The sequence below is a fragment of the Stylophora pistillata genome, chromosome 14 (assembly GCF_964205215.1).
Source record: "Stylophora pistillata chromosome 14, jaStyPist1.2, whole genome shotgun sequence".
NCBI lineage: Eukaryota > Metazoa > Cnidaria > Anthozoa > Scleractinia > Pocilloporidae > Stylophora > Stylophora pistillata.
The window spans coordinates 19459704-19477970 of record NC_142532.1 but is presented as its reverse complement, the minus strand read 5'-3'; the positions used below and the strand labels follow the sequence as shown (position 1 = coordinate 19477970).

The following is an 18267-nucleotide window of genomic DNA, read 5'->3' as shown; positions in this document are numbered from 1 at the left end:
TTTAATTAGTTTTAGGTAATTAACTACATTATCACAGGGAACCACGTCATTAATGGTTTTTTTTTCTTTTGTTTTGTTCTTTATTTTGTTCGTTGTTTTTTGAGTTATTTGTTTGCTTTTGTCTTGGTAATCGAAAGAGCTGAATTTCAGCAAAATGTCTACCAAGTGAATCTTGTTTGGAAAATAAAAACCATGAAGGCGGCATCAGTCTGTGAGTCTTTCCAGAATACGAATCCTCTCAAGCTAGCAGGCAAACATTTAAAACCGTGACGTCATTGAGTTCTGTCAATCAAAGAGAGGGTGTCCTTATATTGTGTTTGTTTCTTACCATGGGATGAAGAACTGATCAATATGGTAATTTGTTATCGTTGGAGATAAATTTCATATTATCTCTTGGATAGAGAGAGTCACGAGCGTTCCTTGCAGCAGAAAACTAAATCTTTTCTTTATCGCTTCGATCTGCCTTTTCATCGACGCAGCCACGGGCTGTCCTCACGATGAGAATCAAGCGAATACGGACAACGAGGAAGAGGTTAATATCGGGGTGTTACTCCCCATGACTGGCTACTGGCCCATCGGAAAAACTTCAGCCTCGGCGATAACCAGCGCTGTTGATCGAATAAATGAAGATCAAACACTATTACCTGGTTATAATATGACTTTCCTGTGAAACGATTCTATGTGCCTCGCCGCGGAAGGTCTGAATCAAGCGGTGGAATTTCGAATTGCAGGTGTGGACGTCATTATCGGAGACGGCTGTGATATTATCTGTGGACCGGCCGCTATTTAAGCCTCGTCGTGGAATCTGCCGATGGTTTCTTGGGGATGTGAGTCCCCGACGCTATCCGAGAAAAGTGTTTATCAGACGTTTGCCCGCACTGTTGGGTCCTTCTCGAAAATGGGCAAATTCTTTTTGTCGGTATTTCCGGCGGTATTTCAAGTGGAAGAGCATCGGGATTTTGGCATCGACCGAGAATATTTGGCAACTAGCCATGTCGGGTTTGATGAAAGACTTTCTCGAGAACGACATCGAAATTAGATACTTCACACTCTTAGTCCAGGGCATGTTTTGGTGATGGAGAGGAAGGAGTTTAAGAGTACGCTGTTATTAGTCAAGGAAACGGCACGCTGTAAGTGGACAGAAAAAATGAGAGGGTGGGATAGAGAACTGTGTTTGGAGGAAGAGAAGAAAAGTAAGAATTTTCGCCTTCATGCACCACACAAATCGACACCACGTAAATTTGGGATCAAGTATTTTAAACCTAACCTAAGACCGCCTTCCGGTTAGCTCAATGAATAGAGCGCTGGACGGTTGTGCGGGAGGTCGAGGGTTCGAGCCCCCGCCGGACCAACACTCAGGGTCTTAAAATAATTGAGAAGAATATGCTACCTTTCTATAACATCAAGAAATGGTTAGATATTCTAGTCTTCTCGGATAGGGACGAATAAATGGAGGTCCCGTCTCCTGCAGGGTTAGGGGCAGGAGGCGTTAATTTCCCACACACGAGATTACTGTGTGATGGATGTCCTCCCCTGGGGTGGGATGGGTGGGTAACAGGACCCCCGTTGATACCAGTGTTTACTACACTGAAGGGGCTATCTTGTATAAATAAAAGATGTCTGCTCTACATTGACTGTTCCGTTGCTTTCCAGCTGCACGTATCGTAAATGCGGTGATAGGTGCCTCCATCTCTGGGGTTGTGGTGTTAGCCTTTATGTTCTTCATAATCATCAGGTAATCAGCGAGTTTACTAGCTACATCTCTCGAACCACAGATAGTCTCATTTTTCCGCAGAATCTAAAACGTTAGTGAAAAGTTAACAGACTTTTTTTCCTACACTCGAGAGAAAATGAAAGACATTCTTTCAAGACGTTGAAAGTTTTGCCATTATCTCGATATCGGACATGTCTTTGTATCGAGTTTGAGCCCTCGTTTCTCGGGCGTAGATTAGTGTCATTGAAAGTGTCTACGAAAGTTTTCCCTGGATGTCTTTAAGGTCGAGTCCCTGGGCGCAGTTTTTTGCCGAGATACTACCGAGATTTTATCTCGAGTGTCTCAAACTGCGTGATGATGAGCACATCGGTCCTAAAAGCCTTAAAATTAAAGGATTCTGTTGCACCCATGTTTTTGTTATAGGAAGCTTCGTTATGAAGCGGATTTGGCTGAAAAAATGACGTGGAAAATCCGCTTTGAAGACCTCAAAATGAAAGGAAAAGTTAAACAGGAGCCTAAACCTCAGGGCATGCTACCCTTCTGGTTCAATAATATCATCATGCCCCACCAGGTAAGATGGCAAGATTTACATGTTTCACAAAATACACCTTAGTATTACAAAACGACTTACCTTGCACTACTAAGGAAAGGGAAAGGTTTACTTACTCCTTGTACTCCTTTTCCTGGTTCTGTCCTTTGCGCATTTGATACGGAAGCAGCATACAACTTTTCCAGCGTTTTGCAATGACCACACGTTCCCAGAGGTATGCACACGCTTCATGTCTTCCCGTGCTTTACTGAAGTGATGTGCTTTCCCCATGCTTGACTTAGACTGAATTTATTCGCACGTTAGACGATAGTTCCGATGCTTTACAGCCCAGAGGCTGTATATTCCCTCGCGCCTGATGATGCTCTCATGATTTTCCAGTTCTGGTACAGGTTACATGTTTTTCCACGCTTAGTAAAGTGCGCATGCTTGATAGAGTCTTCCTGCTTTCCTTTCCCGCGCCTCTCAAAAGCCACATGTTTACTTCTCTTCCTTGCGTGGTAAGGGTTACATGTGTCCCCGCGCTTTGTGAAGGCTATACGTTTCCACGTGCTTGATATTTGCAGATTAAACTAATTATTTCCCGTTGTACCTTTTCTCCAGAGTGCAGCCCCATCTGGTGCCAATTCAACACAAGTGAGCCGAAATAGTGAGAATCCTTCCGCAATATCAGATCTAGAAGGTAAAGCAGAGTACGCAGGCACGACCACTGGAGAGTGCATGTTAGCGTTAATGCTGCCTTATTTAAGGTTATTGTAGGTGCTTGTATTTTATTTGTTGCGAAAAAGGCTCTTCTTTACATTTTTTTACTTCCGTTTTTTTTTAGGCCCGTTTTTTGGCCCACGTCCACTTACCGAGAGCCTATTAAAGACTAGTCTAAGAATCACTCTGAACTAAGTACATTTTATTTCAGACGCAAACAGTAGTTATTAACTGTTTAAACGACTAACTGTTTATTATTTATTTATTATTAATAACTAATTATTATTAATTATTATTATTATAATAATTATTATAATTAATATTATAATATATATATAATATAATATATATAATGGATTATAAATATATTATAATAATTATTATTAATAATAATTATTATTGTTACCAATAATTACAGGTATTGTTACCAATAATTATTAATAATAATTATAATTATAATTATTAAACATTTATAAATTATTAAATGTTTATAAATAACAGTTATTAATAATTATTAATTATTAATAACTGTTTATTAATAACTGTTTAAACGACTCAGGAAAAGAAGTGTTCAATTGACCAGAGACGTTCTGATAGAACTAAAACAGGTATTGTTACCAATAATGGCGTAGGATCACGGAGTGATCTAGAGGGGGAGGGAAGGGAATTTGTTTAAACTGACGAGGGGAGGGAAAGAGAAAAGTGTCCTTCCCGGCTTGCATTGTCACAAAGTGTGAGATAATCATAAAGAACTATAAGCTTCTGAGGTACTTTGTCTCTTTTTTGGCAAAACTAGAAATAAAGTAAAAAGAGTGCAATAGTGGGATAATATTGGGCTACTTTTATTCCAATTATTGGGTTATAATAGGGCCATTTTTATCACAAATATTGGGTTTTAATAGAGTCACTTTAATAGAGTCTCTCTCACGCGCCCCTCTTGGGGTAAAGGGAAGACACAGCTGAAATTCAGACTACTGGCGAACGAAAAACGGCAAAAATGTTTCTAGAGCTGATCGTTTGTGATCTTAAGAGGACAAAATCCAAAATGCAGTGCCAGCTAATCCAAAACATACCCAAATGATAGCATCGGTCCAAGAGGGTGATCAAAAGTGGGGCTTATGTGAGACCTCTCAGTGTATCCTGTAACAACACAGAAAACATCACACCTCAAATCCCTTACGACTGACGTGGATACCGATGACCTCCACAATTTACTGTTTTGGTAACTAATATGGCCACCGTGATGTCACCTTAGTAATGATTGGGAACAGTACGTAAAATTTATTAAACGCATCAGGGTACGAAATGAAAAGGGGATTATTTTTGTGGGTAATGGATCTTCCTCTAAAACATTTGAAATCCCCCTACCACCCACTTACAATAAACACTTTGAGATTCTTTAAGGCTCTCGCGAAATTCTTCGACCAAAATTGGGTTTTATGAGATTTTACACGTATAAAGTAAAATGTTCAATGACAATTTTTTACCCTAAAAAAACCAATATGACATTAAAACCTTAAAGAAAACTATCAATCAATACTCTTAAAAGTATTCCCTGATAAACTGCAGGAGATTCAAATCATATGAGAAGTCAATGACACCTACGTGGATGAGAGTCTATGTGTTTGATTATGTCACGCACGGAGTCACGGGAGATGTGTTTCGCGTTTCTGCCTCCCGTTTCTCAGGCCACAGATCTAGGCTCCTAAGCCTTTTAAACATCTTTTGTTTAAGATCACAACTCTTAAAAATACAATGTTCCACCCAAAGAATCAACCTCAGTCACATAAACAGTGCGCTCGTTTTCTGAGTTAGCACTCTTGGTTATGGCTGACTGATCGAGCGAGCAAAACATATCAAATCCTTTACTTGTGTTCTGATTGCCTGCCATACAAAACCCCAGGGCCCAGTTGTTCGAACGCCGATTAACGCTAACCTAGGGTTAAATTTTAATACAGGTTTCTGTATTTCTCTGTACAAAAGCCGCTTTGGGATAATTTTCCCAATTCTTTTTAGAACATTCAACCATCAAAGTGTAGAAAAATAGAATTAAACTGAATTTTCTTTTAAATCTTTCAGGCCTGAAATCAAATTCCACACTAACCCTGGGTTATCTTAACCAGCTTTTGAACAACCCGGCCCAGAGTTGTTTCCTTAAGGAAAAATTTTTCGTCGTGAGGCTCCTGATTTCCACCACAAATCAGAGTCAATGTACCAGTTTTTCGATAAACGTGGTTACCCTGTTTCTGTCGTTCAAGCGGGTTACCACCGCGCCCAACTTATTGATCGACATTCAGCACTACAAACGTCGCATAAGGAAGATTCCGACCGCATTCCATTCACTCTCACGTTTCGCCCTCACAACCAATCAGTTAAATCCATCATTCTTAAAAACTTTAAATTACTTCAAAACGATCCAGAGACAAGCACTATCTTAACGCAGCCTCCGCTCATTTCATTCAAACGCGACAAAAACATAGGCAATTTTTTGGTCAGAAGTTCTTCTCAGACTAATGACCAACCAGGCACTTTTAAATGCGCTCGTGCACGATGCAAAACGTGTCCTTTCATTCACAACACTGATAAAATATCGGGACCTAAACGATCCATTAAGATCACCGATCACTTCACGTGCACCTCCGCCAAAGTAGGAGGTTTCGAGAACACGAAAGTCTGCATTTCACACATTTTCACTTGTTTGGGAAGGTTGTCATCGATATTGTCCGAAATATGTCGACTAGGTGTGTTGTATGAGGAATGTATGAAGCGCGATACCCTCTTGCAAATTTCGCACGTTGCTACATCCTTCTACAACACACTTAGTCGGCATATTTTCGGACAATATCGACTACAACCTTCCCAAACAAGTGAAAATGTGTGAAATGCAGACTTTCGTGTTCTCGATTTGACGTCACATTACCCGCTAGAGCCATTCCTCTTTAAACTTGGTCGTGGGGCAAGATGGCGGCCGATTCTCCGTATTTTGACTGGGCACAGAAAATTGAAGATTTGAGCAAATAAACACATTTTTGCACAGAAATACTCCAAAAAATACGCTTATTTCGTTAAGCGAAAAAAAAATTTGGGTTTAGGTGCACTTTAATTTTTCAAGTTTTTGTGACAAAATAATTGTTCCAGGAGGACAAAAACAACGCGCGAGTCAGTTTCACATCAGTCCTCAGAAACAGGAATCCAAGACAAATTGATATTGTGTTTCAAGAATTAACAACAGTCTGTGATTGGTGGAGACTCAATATAAACTTGTTGTCATAATAAGTAACAGATTGCAAGAATAGCTTAAAAAAAACATAAAGTCACAAGGCTTCATTGTTTCGGGTTCAATTCCGAGAAAAGTCGCTTTCATCGAGCATATGAACAGTTCTTAGTGTAAAGCGCATGGATATCAAAAAGTTGCTTCACAATCTTCGCGAGGAAGTGTCTTGCTCAGTGTGTACTAACGTGTACACGGATCCAAAGCATCTTCCATGTCTACATACTTTTTGTCTTCAGTGTCTGAAACACTGGCAAAGAACAAGCCACGGCCGAGACTCTATCAGATGTCCAATGTGTCAAGCTATTAGCAAAGTGCCTGAAAGTGGCGATCTCGAAGATCTTCCCACCAGTTTTTATCTGTATGGCTTGATTGATGTGCTGGCAATTAAAGAGTGCAAAACTAGCCAGGTACGATGTGGAAATTGCGATAAGAAAAGCTCCGAGATTTCTTACTGTTTTCATTGTTGCGTGTTTTGGTGCGACGAGTGCGTCGTTGGACACAACATCATTCGCGGCAACAAAGATCATCGTGTTCTGGCCCTCAAAGACTTTCAAGACAAGGATTATGAGGATGTCATGAAACGACCTGCTCTTTGTCGAAAGGAAGATCATAACAATGAGGAGCTGAAATTCTTTTGTAAAGAGTGTGAAATGCCAGTTTGCCAGACCTGCGTCACATTGAACCACGGTGGTCATGATATGAAACTGATCAAAGAAGAAGCAGAGACACAAAAGACTGAAATGAACTCTTTCATTGAAAATCAGCAACGCAATCTGCAAGCAAAGGAGAATGCCGTTATCAAATGTGATGAAGACTGTGCCAGACTCATACAAAATGGCAGAGATGTAAAGAGAGCTGTTCAAACATTTGTTGAAAATTTAACTGCAGTCATTGAAGCAAAGAAGCGAAACATATTCGCAACACTAGAGAAAGAAACGAGCAAGTCGATTGAATGCGTGACAAAGCAAAAGACCGAGATCGAGAGTCAGATAAAGGCGATAAAATCATCTCTGGAGAAGGCCGAGAAACTTTTCACCCGAAGTACAAACGCTGAAGTCGTTCAATTGAAGATGTCATTTGACACCATCCTTGAAGGAGCTGATCAAACGGAACCAACTGACCGTGACCCGGAAATCGTGGCTCATTTTCTCTTCGTTGGAAATCAAAGGTTACTCAACACTATCAAAACTGAAGGCATCGGAACTTTGAAAAAGGGAACAAAAGCCAGTCAGTGTGTTGTTGAAGGCAAAGGACTTAAAGAAGGAATTATTAACCGTGAAGCGCAGTTTACTTTGACCACAAGAGACGTCGAAGGAAGACTGTATTACAATGAATGTGACCATGTAACGGTGGAGATCAGGGACGAACAAGGACGAGAAAGCGTGACAGAAGTGCAAATAAATGACTGTAAGGATGGAGTCTATCAGATTAGCTATCTTTTCAGAGGTCAGGGAAAATGCCAAGTGGCAGTAGAGGTAAACGGAGAACATGTTCATGACAGTCCTTTCACTGTGCATGTGACACCATTTCAGTTAAAACCTATTTTGTCCTTTGGAAAAAAAGGTTCGTCTTTAGGAATGTTTAGTTATCCTTGGGGGGTAGCAGTAAATAATAAGAATGAAATAGCTGTAACTGATCAATGGAACCACAGAGTTCAAATTTTTAACAGCAAAGGAAATTACTTAAGATCCTTTGGTCGGACAGGTACCAAAGCGGGAGAATTTATTTATCCCAGGGGTATAACATATCATGATAATGGGAATATTTTCGCAGCAGACCATGGGAGTAATAGAGTCCAGATTTTCAGTGGGGAGGGTGAGTACGTGGGAAGCTTTGGTGGGGAAGGAAGACTCGATAGTCAACTCAATAATCCCTGGGGTTTATCTGTAGACAGTGATGGGAATATCATTGTCGCTGATTCTGGTAATAAACTGATTAAGATCTTTTCTCCTGAGGGCAAGTTCCTTCAGAAGATCGGTGGGAAGGGTTTATTTAAATGTCCATTCCACTGTGTTCAGTATGATAGATATCTCATAGTGTCTGATCATCATCAACATTGTATTAAAGTGTTTGACAGGAGTGGAAACTTTCTGTACAAGTTTGGAAAGGAGGGTACTGGGGACGGGGAATTTAATTTACCCAGATGTTTGACATTGAACAATTTCGGACACCTGACGGTCTGTGATGGAGGTAATCACAGAATACAAGTATTTGACCTGAATGGAAAGTTTCTCGGCAGGTTTGGAACAAATGGTGACAATATAGGCGAGTTTAATATTCCAAACGCTTTAGCAGTTCTTGGAAATGGCCACATTTGTGTGTGTGACATGGGTAACAGTCGCATACAGATATTTGAGTAGACTTGTGTACTTGTTTGTTAGTCTGAATGAAACACAAGTTTTTGAAAACTAAGCAAAGATTATTAAGAAGAAGTCGGCCATGTAGTCAGTACCAGTTACAGTTTTTAGGCCTGTTTAAATAATATCACCCAGTTCAAGCTACTCTTACGAGTTAGTTCCAAGGAGAGTTAAGACCACTGCTTTTGCGTTTTAATGCCCGTAACTCAGTTGATTGGATTTTATTTTTGCATTGTCTTGAAAGGACTGTGTCATTAACTCTTATGTAAGAAGACAACGGCAGTTTGTAAATGAGATTAGACTGCAGATTGTAGTAGTTTAAAGAAACTATAATACATTAATCAGAACTTAATTATCGATTTTGTAGGAATTCTCTTTTTAGTATAATCCAATTGTAGTGGGTACATTTTAAACCAATGGCAATTGTAACATATTCCTTTAATTTTTGATGAGAGAATTTACACCTCAGCTTAGCTGACCTACTTAAGAGAGGTCAAACCTGTTGAAACTAACTTAGACACAATTAAGAACTTTTAGTATATTGTTGTGCGCGAAATAGTTCATTGAATTGTTTTAAGACTTATGTATTATTTTTTTCTCGAGACGTTTTGCGATATTAAAAAAGTTTTGAGTTAACGTCAGAGCTGGCTTAAAGATTTTACTTCGATTTAAGATTATTTTTAATAATCAAACAGAGAAGAGCTTTTCACCATCATTTTCTTTGAAGGAGGAATTGTACAACTTTTGATGTATCTCAGGGAATAGAGAAATGAAGTCTAACTTGTTTTACTAACGTTTACATAAGTGCTTGTAGGTAACAATTTCCGATTAAAGCGTGCTAAAAACAAGGGGCCGTGACACCTCGCTTTAAATAAGCCGGAGGTTTTTCAGTGTATGAGAGTGCAGAGACTCGACAAGTTGTAGGACCCCCCCCCCCCGCCCATATCTAGAGGGTTTTTATCCGGGCACAACCACTAGTAAATGGGTCGTTTCAATTTCATTCGCGTAGCGAGAAGCTATGTAAGTTTATCGGAGCAAAAGAAACTTTACATGAGAAAAGAGCTCAAATCCCAAGACTGCCCTGAACACCATTATGACCGCCATTTTACTGTTTTGGTAAGCTATACGGCGGCCCTTACATCATTTTCGTCTCGACGGCGTACAATAACTGAGTACCATGTATTCGGACGTTGTTTGAATATCGTTTTCATTCGCGTGGTGAGAAGCTATGTAGGTTTATCGGAGCAAAATAAAATGCTTACATGCGAAAAGAACTGAAACCCCAAGGCTGACTTAAACACTAATATGACCGCCATTTTACTCTTTTCGGTAAGCTATATGGCGGCCGTGACATCACTTTGGTCTATATTCGAAAAAATAACAATTTAACTCCTTCTATTTCTTTAAGTGACCTTCTTTTTTCAAACTAAACATGAGCAATGATTGAGATAACAGTTTTGATTGGCAAAGAGGGAAGTAGTTATAAGTTACAAGGGGGTATAGTGGTTCAGAAAAAAAAGATTGAATTATTTACCCTTTAAAACCGAACTTTAGTAGTGGTTTTGAAAAAATGGGAAGAGACGAATCAAGACTATTAATTTATCACAGGAAGAGGGTAGTGAGCTGGAAAAATAAGTTTTTCTGTATCATCAAATAGCGTTCTTAGGAGTAAAATTCATAGTGTAGTTTTTGTTAGTCGGAATGAAATTCAAATTTTCAAAGTTTAAGCAAGTATTATTGAGAAACAGTTAGTCCGTAGTGGTTACAGTTTTAGCGCCTGTTCAAATGATATTACACAGTAGTTAAAGGAAACTATAATGCATTAATGAGTGTTTATCAAATTTGTAACAACTATCGTTTTTGCATATTCTAATTGTAGTGAATAGTTTCGAAGATGCATTTTACACAAAGAATTTTTTGTTCACCTCAGCTTAAACCCTACTTGATAGAATTCGAATCGAAGAAAATCAATTTAGACCTAGTGATGAGAACTTTCAGCAGGTTGTTATACATGAAAGTTTTCATTCTCTTGCAACTTTTAGTATTATTTAAGAACAGAATTATATGGTCATCTTTAGAAACGCAGTGAATATTCAAAAGACGTAGATTTTGTAAACTCTCCGCCAAATTCTGAGATACGCTTTGAAACGACGCCATGTTTGCATGTTCGGCATGTTCACAACACACCAGCTACAAGCGAATGATGACGTCACGAAAAACGATAATATATTAGGTTTCGCAAAGGATTGTGGGCCGATGGCCACCCCTCCTCTGTTTAAAGAAGCTGGCTTGATGATTTGACTATGATTTGATATAATGATTAACAATCAATGAAAAATGAGCTTCTCAACATCAGCTGGAAGAAGGAAAAACATAGAAAGGGAAGTCAAACTCCTAAATGACAGTTTCAGGGTAGTAAATGAAAGCAGTATACAAGATGAAAGTGGTACTGAGTCTTTAAATGATAAAGGATCTCCCTGCAGAGTGTCAAACTGCAATAGCACCTGTTTAAATGATTTTACATAGTTCCCTGTATAAGATCAAGCTGTTTTTAGGAGAAAGGTTAACCCCTTACACCCTAACAGTGAGTAGACACATTCTCCATACCATTTTCATACATTTGCTATACACTCTTTATTTCACTTTAAAAACTACAAATGTTATTATTTAAAAGAGAAACAAATAAATAAATACAAAAGTGAAAGAAATACCCACCCGAATGTAGCAAAAAACTATTCGAGTCGGGCGGTTGTAGACAATATTAGAATATATCAAGGAGGTTGGAAATAAAAATTACAAGAGTACAATGTTGTTAATTTAGAGAAGTGAAATTGATTCAAACAAGTATATGATTTTTATTAACAACGAAGCAAATAAAGTAGATTAAATTATGAATAGTTTACAGTAGGTTATTGATATAGAAGGTGCTAATTTATTTCCATAAGTCCAGCAGTCATTTATTAAACTCATCAAGGTACTAAATTAAAAGAAGATTACTTGTGGATATTGGATCTCCCTATAGAACGTTCGCGTCAAAACATAAACAAACATTTGTAAAAAGGTCAAGTCAACTTTCTTCACCCACTTTGTAAGATTCATTTCACGAAATAATCATTGCAGCCGTAACCCAGGGCTTCTCCTCTGTTTCGCAGATTAAGTCTGAAAATTCTTTTGATAGAGATCTCTTCGTTATCAAGTTTTTGTGACAAAATAATTGCTCCAGCCGGATAGAAAACATAGGGTGAGTCAGTTTCACATTCCTGAGAACCAGGAATCCAAGACAAATTGAAATTGTCTTTCAAGGATTAATAAGTCTGTGCTTGGCGTAGACTCAACTTGCTGTCATAACAAATAACAGATTGCAAGAAAAGCTTTAAAAAGTAGGTCCGCAATGCGTACATGTGTAGTTTACGAAATTGAGCTGCTTTTTAGTGTCTGTTGTCTGACTGAGTTTCTATTACAAGAGCTTATATTTGATTAAAGATAGATAGTTTTCAATACTGTTCCTATTTTTTTTTTAAAACAAGATAACTAGCATACAATAGTCCTGAAATGTTCATTTCCAAGATGAGGGTTATAATGGCCAAACTTTGTTATGGAGGTCTCATTTTGACAACAAACACCCCAAGGATGCAAATGTAACCTGAGGATTTTAGGAATTAAAAGAACGTCGGCATCATCTCCTATATGGTGGCCTGACAGATTCATTCATAATTTTGTCTATGTAACAAAGTGGAATTGAGTTCTGAAGTTTTGATTGTCTTTTCCAAGGCAAGTGATGTGAAATTAACTCTAGGGAAGCATTTCATATGAATATTTTTGGCCTTTTGTGTACCATTACACGAGGAAAAAACTTTCCAGAAGGGCCGGAATATTTGGGAAATTATGTATTCTACACTAGAAGCCATTGAGAACTTGATTTGGTTTGAATGTATGACTAATTTTGGACAAAACATACATGTAAAGTAACACAATGCTGAGGCGGCGTAGGTTTCTATTCTATATTAGGGCCCAAAGTTCTATTCTCAGTTGGTTGAGAGCAAATCCTTTACTATAATTATTGTACTTAGGTTTTGTGGGACTGTATTTTCAATAAGGAACACAGAAAAAAATAAAATTGAGGTAGGTGTATATGGGATTGTAGATGGAAGAACTTAGGGAAAAAAGATAGGTGCCTAACAAGATCAGAACACAAGTAATATTTTAATAAATCATATGTTGAGTAGTATTCTGAAGTAACATTAATTTAACATTGCTGATAATTTTTAACCCAATAAGATTTACAATTGACCTGGAGGTTTTAGTTAACAGAAGGTTCAATAGAGATAGTGTCACCATAATAAATAGATTTCACGAACAATAATCAGAAACATAACTTAAACACAACAGAGTTCAATGTACAGGCAAGCGCATGATAGTATCATATGATTTTAAGTACCAGAATCTTTCAAATTTTCTTATCATTGATATTGTTATTTCATGCCAGTGTGTTTCCCAAATTCAACTTATGTGGAGACATGAAATGAAAACGCCAACTTCACATCATCATGTAAAAGATCAACTTGACATGCTATCAAAATTTGTCCTTCGAGAAACGTACAGTCACAGAAAATACTAAAAGATCGACAGTTTTCCTCAATTATACTTTCTTTAGAAATGCATTTAACTTTTCTGCTCTTGATTGTTTTATAAAAACGGTGAAAATTTGTTTACCACACAGTTGTACATTTCTATCCTCCCGGTTAGCTCAATGGATAGAGCGCTGGACTGTTGTGCAGGAGGTCGAGGGTTCAAGCCCCGGCCGGACCAATACTCAAGGTCTTAAAATAATTGAGAGGAATATGCTACCTTTCTGTAACATCAAGAAATGGTTAGATATTCTAGTCTTCTCGGATGGGGACGAATAAATGGAGGTCCCGTCTCCTACAGGGTTTGGGGTAGAAGACGTTAATTTCCCACGCACGAAATTACTGTGTGAACGGATGTCCTCCCCTGGGGTGGGATTTATTGGGTGGACTACTCGCATGGTTCGCATATGTTCCGTTCTAATTCTAGTCCTACCCTACTAGTAGGGTAGGACTACTGCGGTAATGCAGTGAAAGATGGTTACAAAAAAAATTAAACTGTGTTCGCTGAGATAATGCTTTTGGCGTTCTTTTCTTTAAAACAATTATTGGATTCGGTTTTTGTGATATCCGGAATAATCAAGGTCGAGGTAAGCGAGACCTTGGATTGTTCCAGATATCACAAAAACCGAATCCAATAATTATTTAAATTCATGATCATTACCCTGTGTGTAAGCCACACAAAAATTAAGTCACAAGCCTTCATTGTTTCGAGTTCAATTCCGAGAAACTGAGTCGCCCAGATCGAGCGTATGCACAGTTCTTAATGAAAAGTGCATGGATATCAAAACGTTGCTTCACAATCTTCGCGAGGAAGTGTCTTGTTCAGTGTGTACTAACGCGTACACGGATCCGAAGCATCTTCCATGTCTACATACTTTTTGTCTTCAGTGTTTGAAACACTGGCACAGAACAAGCCATGGCCGAGACACAATCAGATGCCCAAAGTGTCAAACTATTTGCAAAGTGCCTGAAAGTGGCGATCTCGAAGATCTTCCCACCAGTTTTCATCTGAACGGCTTGATTGATATGCTGGCCATTAAAGAATGCAAAACTAGCCAAGTACGATGCGGAAACTGCGACGAGAAAAGCTCCGAGAGTTCTTACTGTTTTCATTGTTGTGTGTTTTGGTGTGACGAGTGCGTCGTTGGACACAACATCATTCGTAGCAATAAAGATCATCGTGTTCTGGCGATCAAAGAATTTCAAGACAAGGACTATGAGGATGTAATGAAGCGACCTGCTTTCTGTCCTAAGGAAGATCATAACAAAGAAGAGCTGAAATATTTTTGCAAAGATTGTGAAATGCCAGTTTGCCAAATTTGTGTCACGATAGACCATGGTGGACATAATATCAAGTTAATCAAAGAAGAAGCAGAGACGCAAAAGACTGAAATGAGGTCTCACATTGAAAACCAGCAACACAATTTACAAGCAAAGATGAATGCCGTTAGCCGACTTGATGAAGACTGTGCCAGACTGATACAACAAGGCGAAGATGCGAAGAGAGAGATTCAAACATTTGTTGACAATTTAATTGCAATCATTGAAGCAAACAAGCAAAACATATTCGCAACGGTGGAGAAAGAAACAAGCAAGTCGATTGAACGGCTATCAGAGCGAAAGACCGAGATCGAGCGTCAGATTACGGCGATAAATTCAACCTTGGAGAAGGCTGAGAAACTTTTCACCCGAAGTACAAACGCTGAAATCGTTCGACTGAAGAAATCATTTGACACCATCTTTGAGGGCGGAGTTGATCAAACGGAGCCAACCGACCATGGCCCGGAACATCTAGCTCAATTTGTCTTAGTGAAAAATCAAAACTTATTAGACATTGTCATGACTGAAGAAATTGGAACTTTGAAAAAACCAACAAAAGCGAGTCAGTGTGTTGTTGAAGGCAAAGGACTGGAAGAAGTAAATATTATCCGTGAAGCGAAGTTTACTCTGACCACAAGAGACATCGAAGGAAGACAGTGTTACCATGAACGTGACCATGTAACGGTGGAGATCAGGGACGAACAAGGACATGGAAGCGTGACAGAATTACAAATAAATAACTGTAAGGATGGAGTCTATCAGATTAGCTATCTTCCCAGAGATCAGAGAAAATGCCAAGTGGCAGTAAAGGTAAACGGGGAACATGTACATAACAGTCCTTTCACTGTGCATGTAACACCATTTCAGTTAACACCTATTCGGTCTTTTGGAAAAATAGGCTCGTCTTTAGGAACTTTTAGTTCACCTTGGGGAGTAGCAGTGAATGATAGGAATGAAATAGCTGTAACTGATTATGGAAACCACATTGTTCAAATTTTTAACAACGAAGGAAATTACCTAAGATCCTTTGGTCGGAAAGGTAGAGGGGCGGGAGAGTTTATTAATCCCATGGGAATAACTTGTAATGATAATGGAAATATTTTTGTGGTAGACAGTGGGAATCATAGAATCCAGATTTTCACTGGGGAGGGTGAGTACGTGGGAAACTTTGGTGGGAAAGGAAGACTCGATAGTCGACTCAATAGTCCCTGGGGTTTATCTGTAGACAGTGATGGGAATATCATTGTCGCTGATTCTGGTAATAAACTGATTAAGATCTTTTCTCCTGATGGCAAGTTCCTTAAGAAGATTGGTGGGAAGGGTTTATTTACATGTCCATTCCACTGTGTTCAGTATGATAGATATCTCATAGTGTCTGATCATCATCAACATTGTATTAAAGTATTTGACAGGAATGGAAACTTTCTGTACAAGTTTGGAAAGGGGGGTACTGGGAACGGGGAGTTTCATTTACCCAGATGTTTGACATTGAACAAGTTCGGACACCTGATGGTCTGTGATGGTGTTAACGACAGAATACAAGTATTTGACCTGAGTGGAAAGTTTCTAGGCAGGTTTGGAAAAAACGGTGGCAATATAGGCGAGTTTCATATTCCAACCGCTTTAGCAGTTCTAAGAAATGGCCAAATTGTTGTGTCTGACTCTTTTAATTGTCGCATACAGATATTGGAATAGACGCTCTCAGACGGACTTTTACGACAAACGAAAATCAAAGGATACGTAATTTATAGCTCAACTGTCGAATGAAAACATTGGAAATTATCCTCATTCCTCGGGGTTTTCGTTTGAGGCCGGAGGCCGGACGTTTCGTCCGGTCGTTTTCCATTCTATGTCCGGTACTTTGATTGCAATATTTGAGGGATTTTTTATTATTTTATCATTATAATTTGTTTTTAGTTAAGCATCAAAAATATGTCACGTCCGGTGCTTTCACGAACATGTCCGCTACTTTACAAAACTGTCGAAAACCCTGATTCCTTAGGTGACCTTCTTTGTTATTTTCAGTCTTGACACTGTCGATTGTTCATAGAATAATTAACAAGTATTCCACGAACGCGCGTTGGATATAAGATGATACGGATAGCCAACAAGGCGCATAGCCAACGAGGTGCATAGCGCCTCGTTGGCTATAATCATCTCATATCCAAAAAGCGCGAGTGGAATAATTGTTTTATTAAAAAAACCGCCCCCAAGATATTAGACAAATTTTCTCGGCTTTATTTTGTAAGAAGAAACCGGATGTTACAATGTACAGATATTAGATTATGGTATATTGGCCCATATACCATAATGGCTAAGCCAATAAAAAGTCTTGAATTGAATTATCCAATGATCCAGTTTTTAATAATTAAGATTAGTGAAGGTAACAATAGATTTTAATGACCGGGGAGGGAAATGGGCTAAAAACGTTGTTTAAATTGTTTTTCATTTCAACCTGAACATTAGCAGTGATATAAAAACAGTTGGGACCAGTCAAAGTGACGAGCTCATGCAATAATTACAGGGCAAGGGCAATGGTCTGAAAAACTCTTTGTATATCATAATCTAATATCAAACAGCGTTCTTAGGAGTTTCTTTTGAGTCAAAGTGAGGGTGTTAGTCCCAAAGAGATTCAAGTTTTCGACGTTTAAGGAAGGATCGTTGAGAAGCAGTTAGTCAGTGATGGTTTCAGTCTCAATGCCTGTTTAAATGATTTTAGACAGTTCCTGATCTAAGTTCAAGATGCTCATATAAGTAAGTTTCAGGGAGAGTTGAGACCACTGCTTGAGCTCTTTGTAATCCCGTGACTCAATTTGTTGGGAAAGAAACATTTCATTATTGCTCTTTCTTATGAGGAATATGTTATTAATTTTTATGTGAGAAGAAAAAGACATTTTGTAAACGAGCTAGGCCTGAAGATTAAAGTAGGCGTGTTTCCCAATGCCGGTTGTACGAATTCGCTTTTTTGCATATTCCAGTCATGGTAATTTGAACAGTGTACTCTTTCATTATAGAACTGCTTACCTCACTTAGATAATTAGATTGATAGCGTAAAAATCGAACGAAAGTAATTTAGACTCACAATTAAAAACTTTCAATTGGTTGTTGTACATAAAATAGGCAAGTGTCAGAAGACTTCATTTATCATTTCGTCTCGAGACTTGTTGTGTTATAAATAGAGATAACAAGCTATGTCTGATTGGCTCGATGATTTGACTTTGATTCAATATAATGATTAATAATCAATGAGAGATGAGCTTTTTACCATCAGATAGTTCATTACATTCCTACCTCCTCCCCTGGCGAAAAAGAAAAAGAAAGGGAAACTGTTTCCAGAAAGGATCTTTCATGATCTCAAGAAACAAAAATCGATTTGCAATGCCAAAACATAACTAAATAATAGCAGAGGTCTAAGAGAGTAATCCTAAGCTGAGCATGTGTTAAATGACCTCCTAGAGTTCCCTGTAACAACACAGGAAACACCAGACCTTAAGTCACTTACGGCTGACTTGAGCACCGATGACCCCTACATTTTACACTACGTGATACGTATCAAACTTATCAGTGTACGAAATGAAAAGAGGATTATATTTTTGGATAATGGATCTCCTTGTAGAACATTTTAATTCGCCGTCCCATCCCTCCTTTTTACTCTCTGCATTCGCCACGTTTAACAAATTTGAGATTCTTAAGGCTCTCGCGAAATTCTTCAACCAAAGTTGGTT

General features: G+C 38.5%; 3 protein-coding genes across 4 annotated transcripts; all 3 read left to right on the top strand.

Annotated features, from left to right (window-relative positions):
* Window positions 1-328: 328 nt before the first annotated feature.
* On the top strand, window positions 329-4366 carry LOC111333358 (uncharacterized). 2 transcript variants are annotated; one of them, XM_088745466.1, is made up of 5 exons: window positions 1036-1193; window positions 1654-1735; window positions 2138-2285; window positions 2865-2943; window positions 3088-4366. In XM_088745466.1, the coding sequence occupies exons 1-5, from the start codon at window positions 1076-1078 to the stop codon at window positions 3156-3158; spliced, it is 498 nt and encodes a 165-aa protein (XP_088601592.1). In that variant the 5' UTR covers window positions 1036-1075; the 3' UTR covers window positions 3159-4366. The 2 variants fall into 2 exon arrangements, with proteins under 2 accessions (XP_022794640.2, XP_088601592.1); XM_022938905.2 differs by having other exon boundaries at window positions 329-1193; window positions 2865-4366.
* Window positions 4367-5882: 1516 nt separating this feature from the next.
* On the top strand, window positions 5883-9235 carry LOC111333339 (E3 ubiquitin-protein ligase TRIM45). Its single transcript, XM_022938887.2, has one exon. It carries the CDS (start codon window positions 6360-6362, stop codon window positions 8595-8597), a length of 2238 nt encoding a protein of 745 aa, XP_022794622.2. The 5' UTR covers window positions 5883-6359; the 3' UTR covers window positions 8598-9235.
* Window positions 9236-9368: 133 nt separating this feature from the next.
* Window positions 9369-17483, top strand: LOC111333342 (E3 ubiquitin-protein ligase TRIM45-like). The gene has a single exon (XM_088745457.1). The coding sequence runs from the start codon at window positions 13997-13999 to the stop codon at window positions 16235-16237; it is 2241 nt and encodes a 746-aa protein (XP_088601583.1). The 5' UTR covers window positions 9369-13996; the 3' UTR covers window positions 16238-17483.
* The last annotated feature ends 784 nt before the right edge of the window (window positions 17484-18267 follow it).

Bases quoted from the DNA above. Each gene is read 5' to 3' on its own strand.
- LOC111333339 (XM_022938887.2), top strand. From the start codon at position 6,360: ATGGATATCAAAAAGTTGCTTCACAATCTTCGCGAGGAAGTGTCTTGC.
- LOC111333358 (XM_022938905.2), top strand. From the start codon at position 1,076: ATGGAGAGGAAGGAGTTTAAGAGTACGCTGTTATTAGTCAAGGAAACG. The intron at 1,736-2,137 runs GTAATCAGCGAG...TTTTTGTTATAG, and splicing joins ATGTTCTTCATAATCATCAG to GAAGCTTCGTTATGAAGCGG. The intron at 2,286-2,864 runs GTAAGATGGCAA...CCTTTTCTCCAG, and splicing joins ATATCATCATGCCCCACCAG to AGTGCAGCCCCATCTGGTGC.
- LOC111333342 (XM_088745457.1), top strand. From the start codon at position 13,997: ATGGATATCAAAACGTTGCTTCACAATCTTCGCGAGGAAGTGTCTTGT.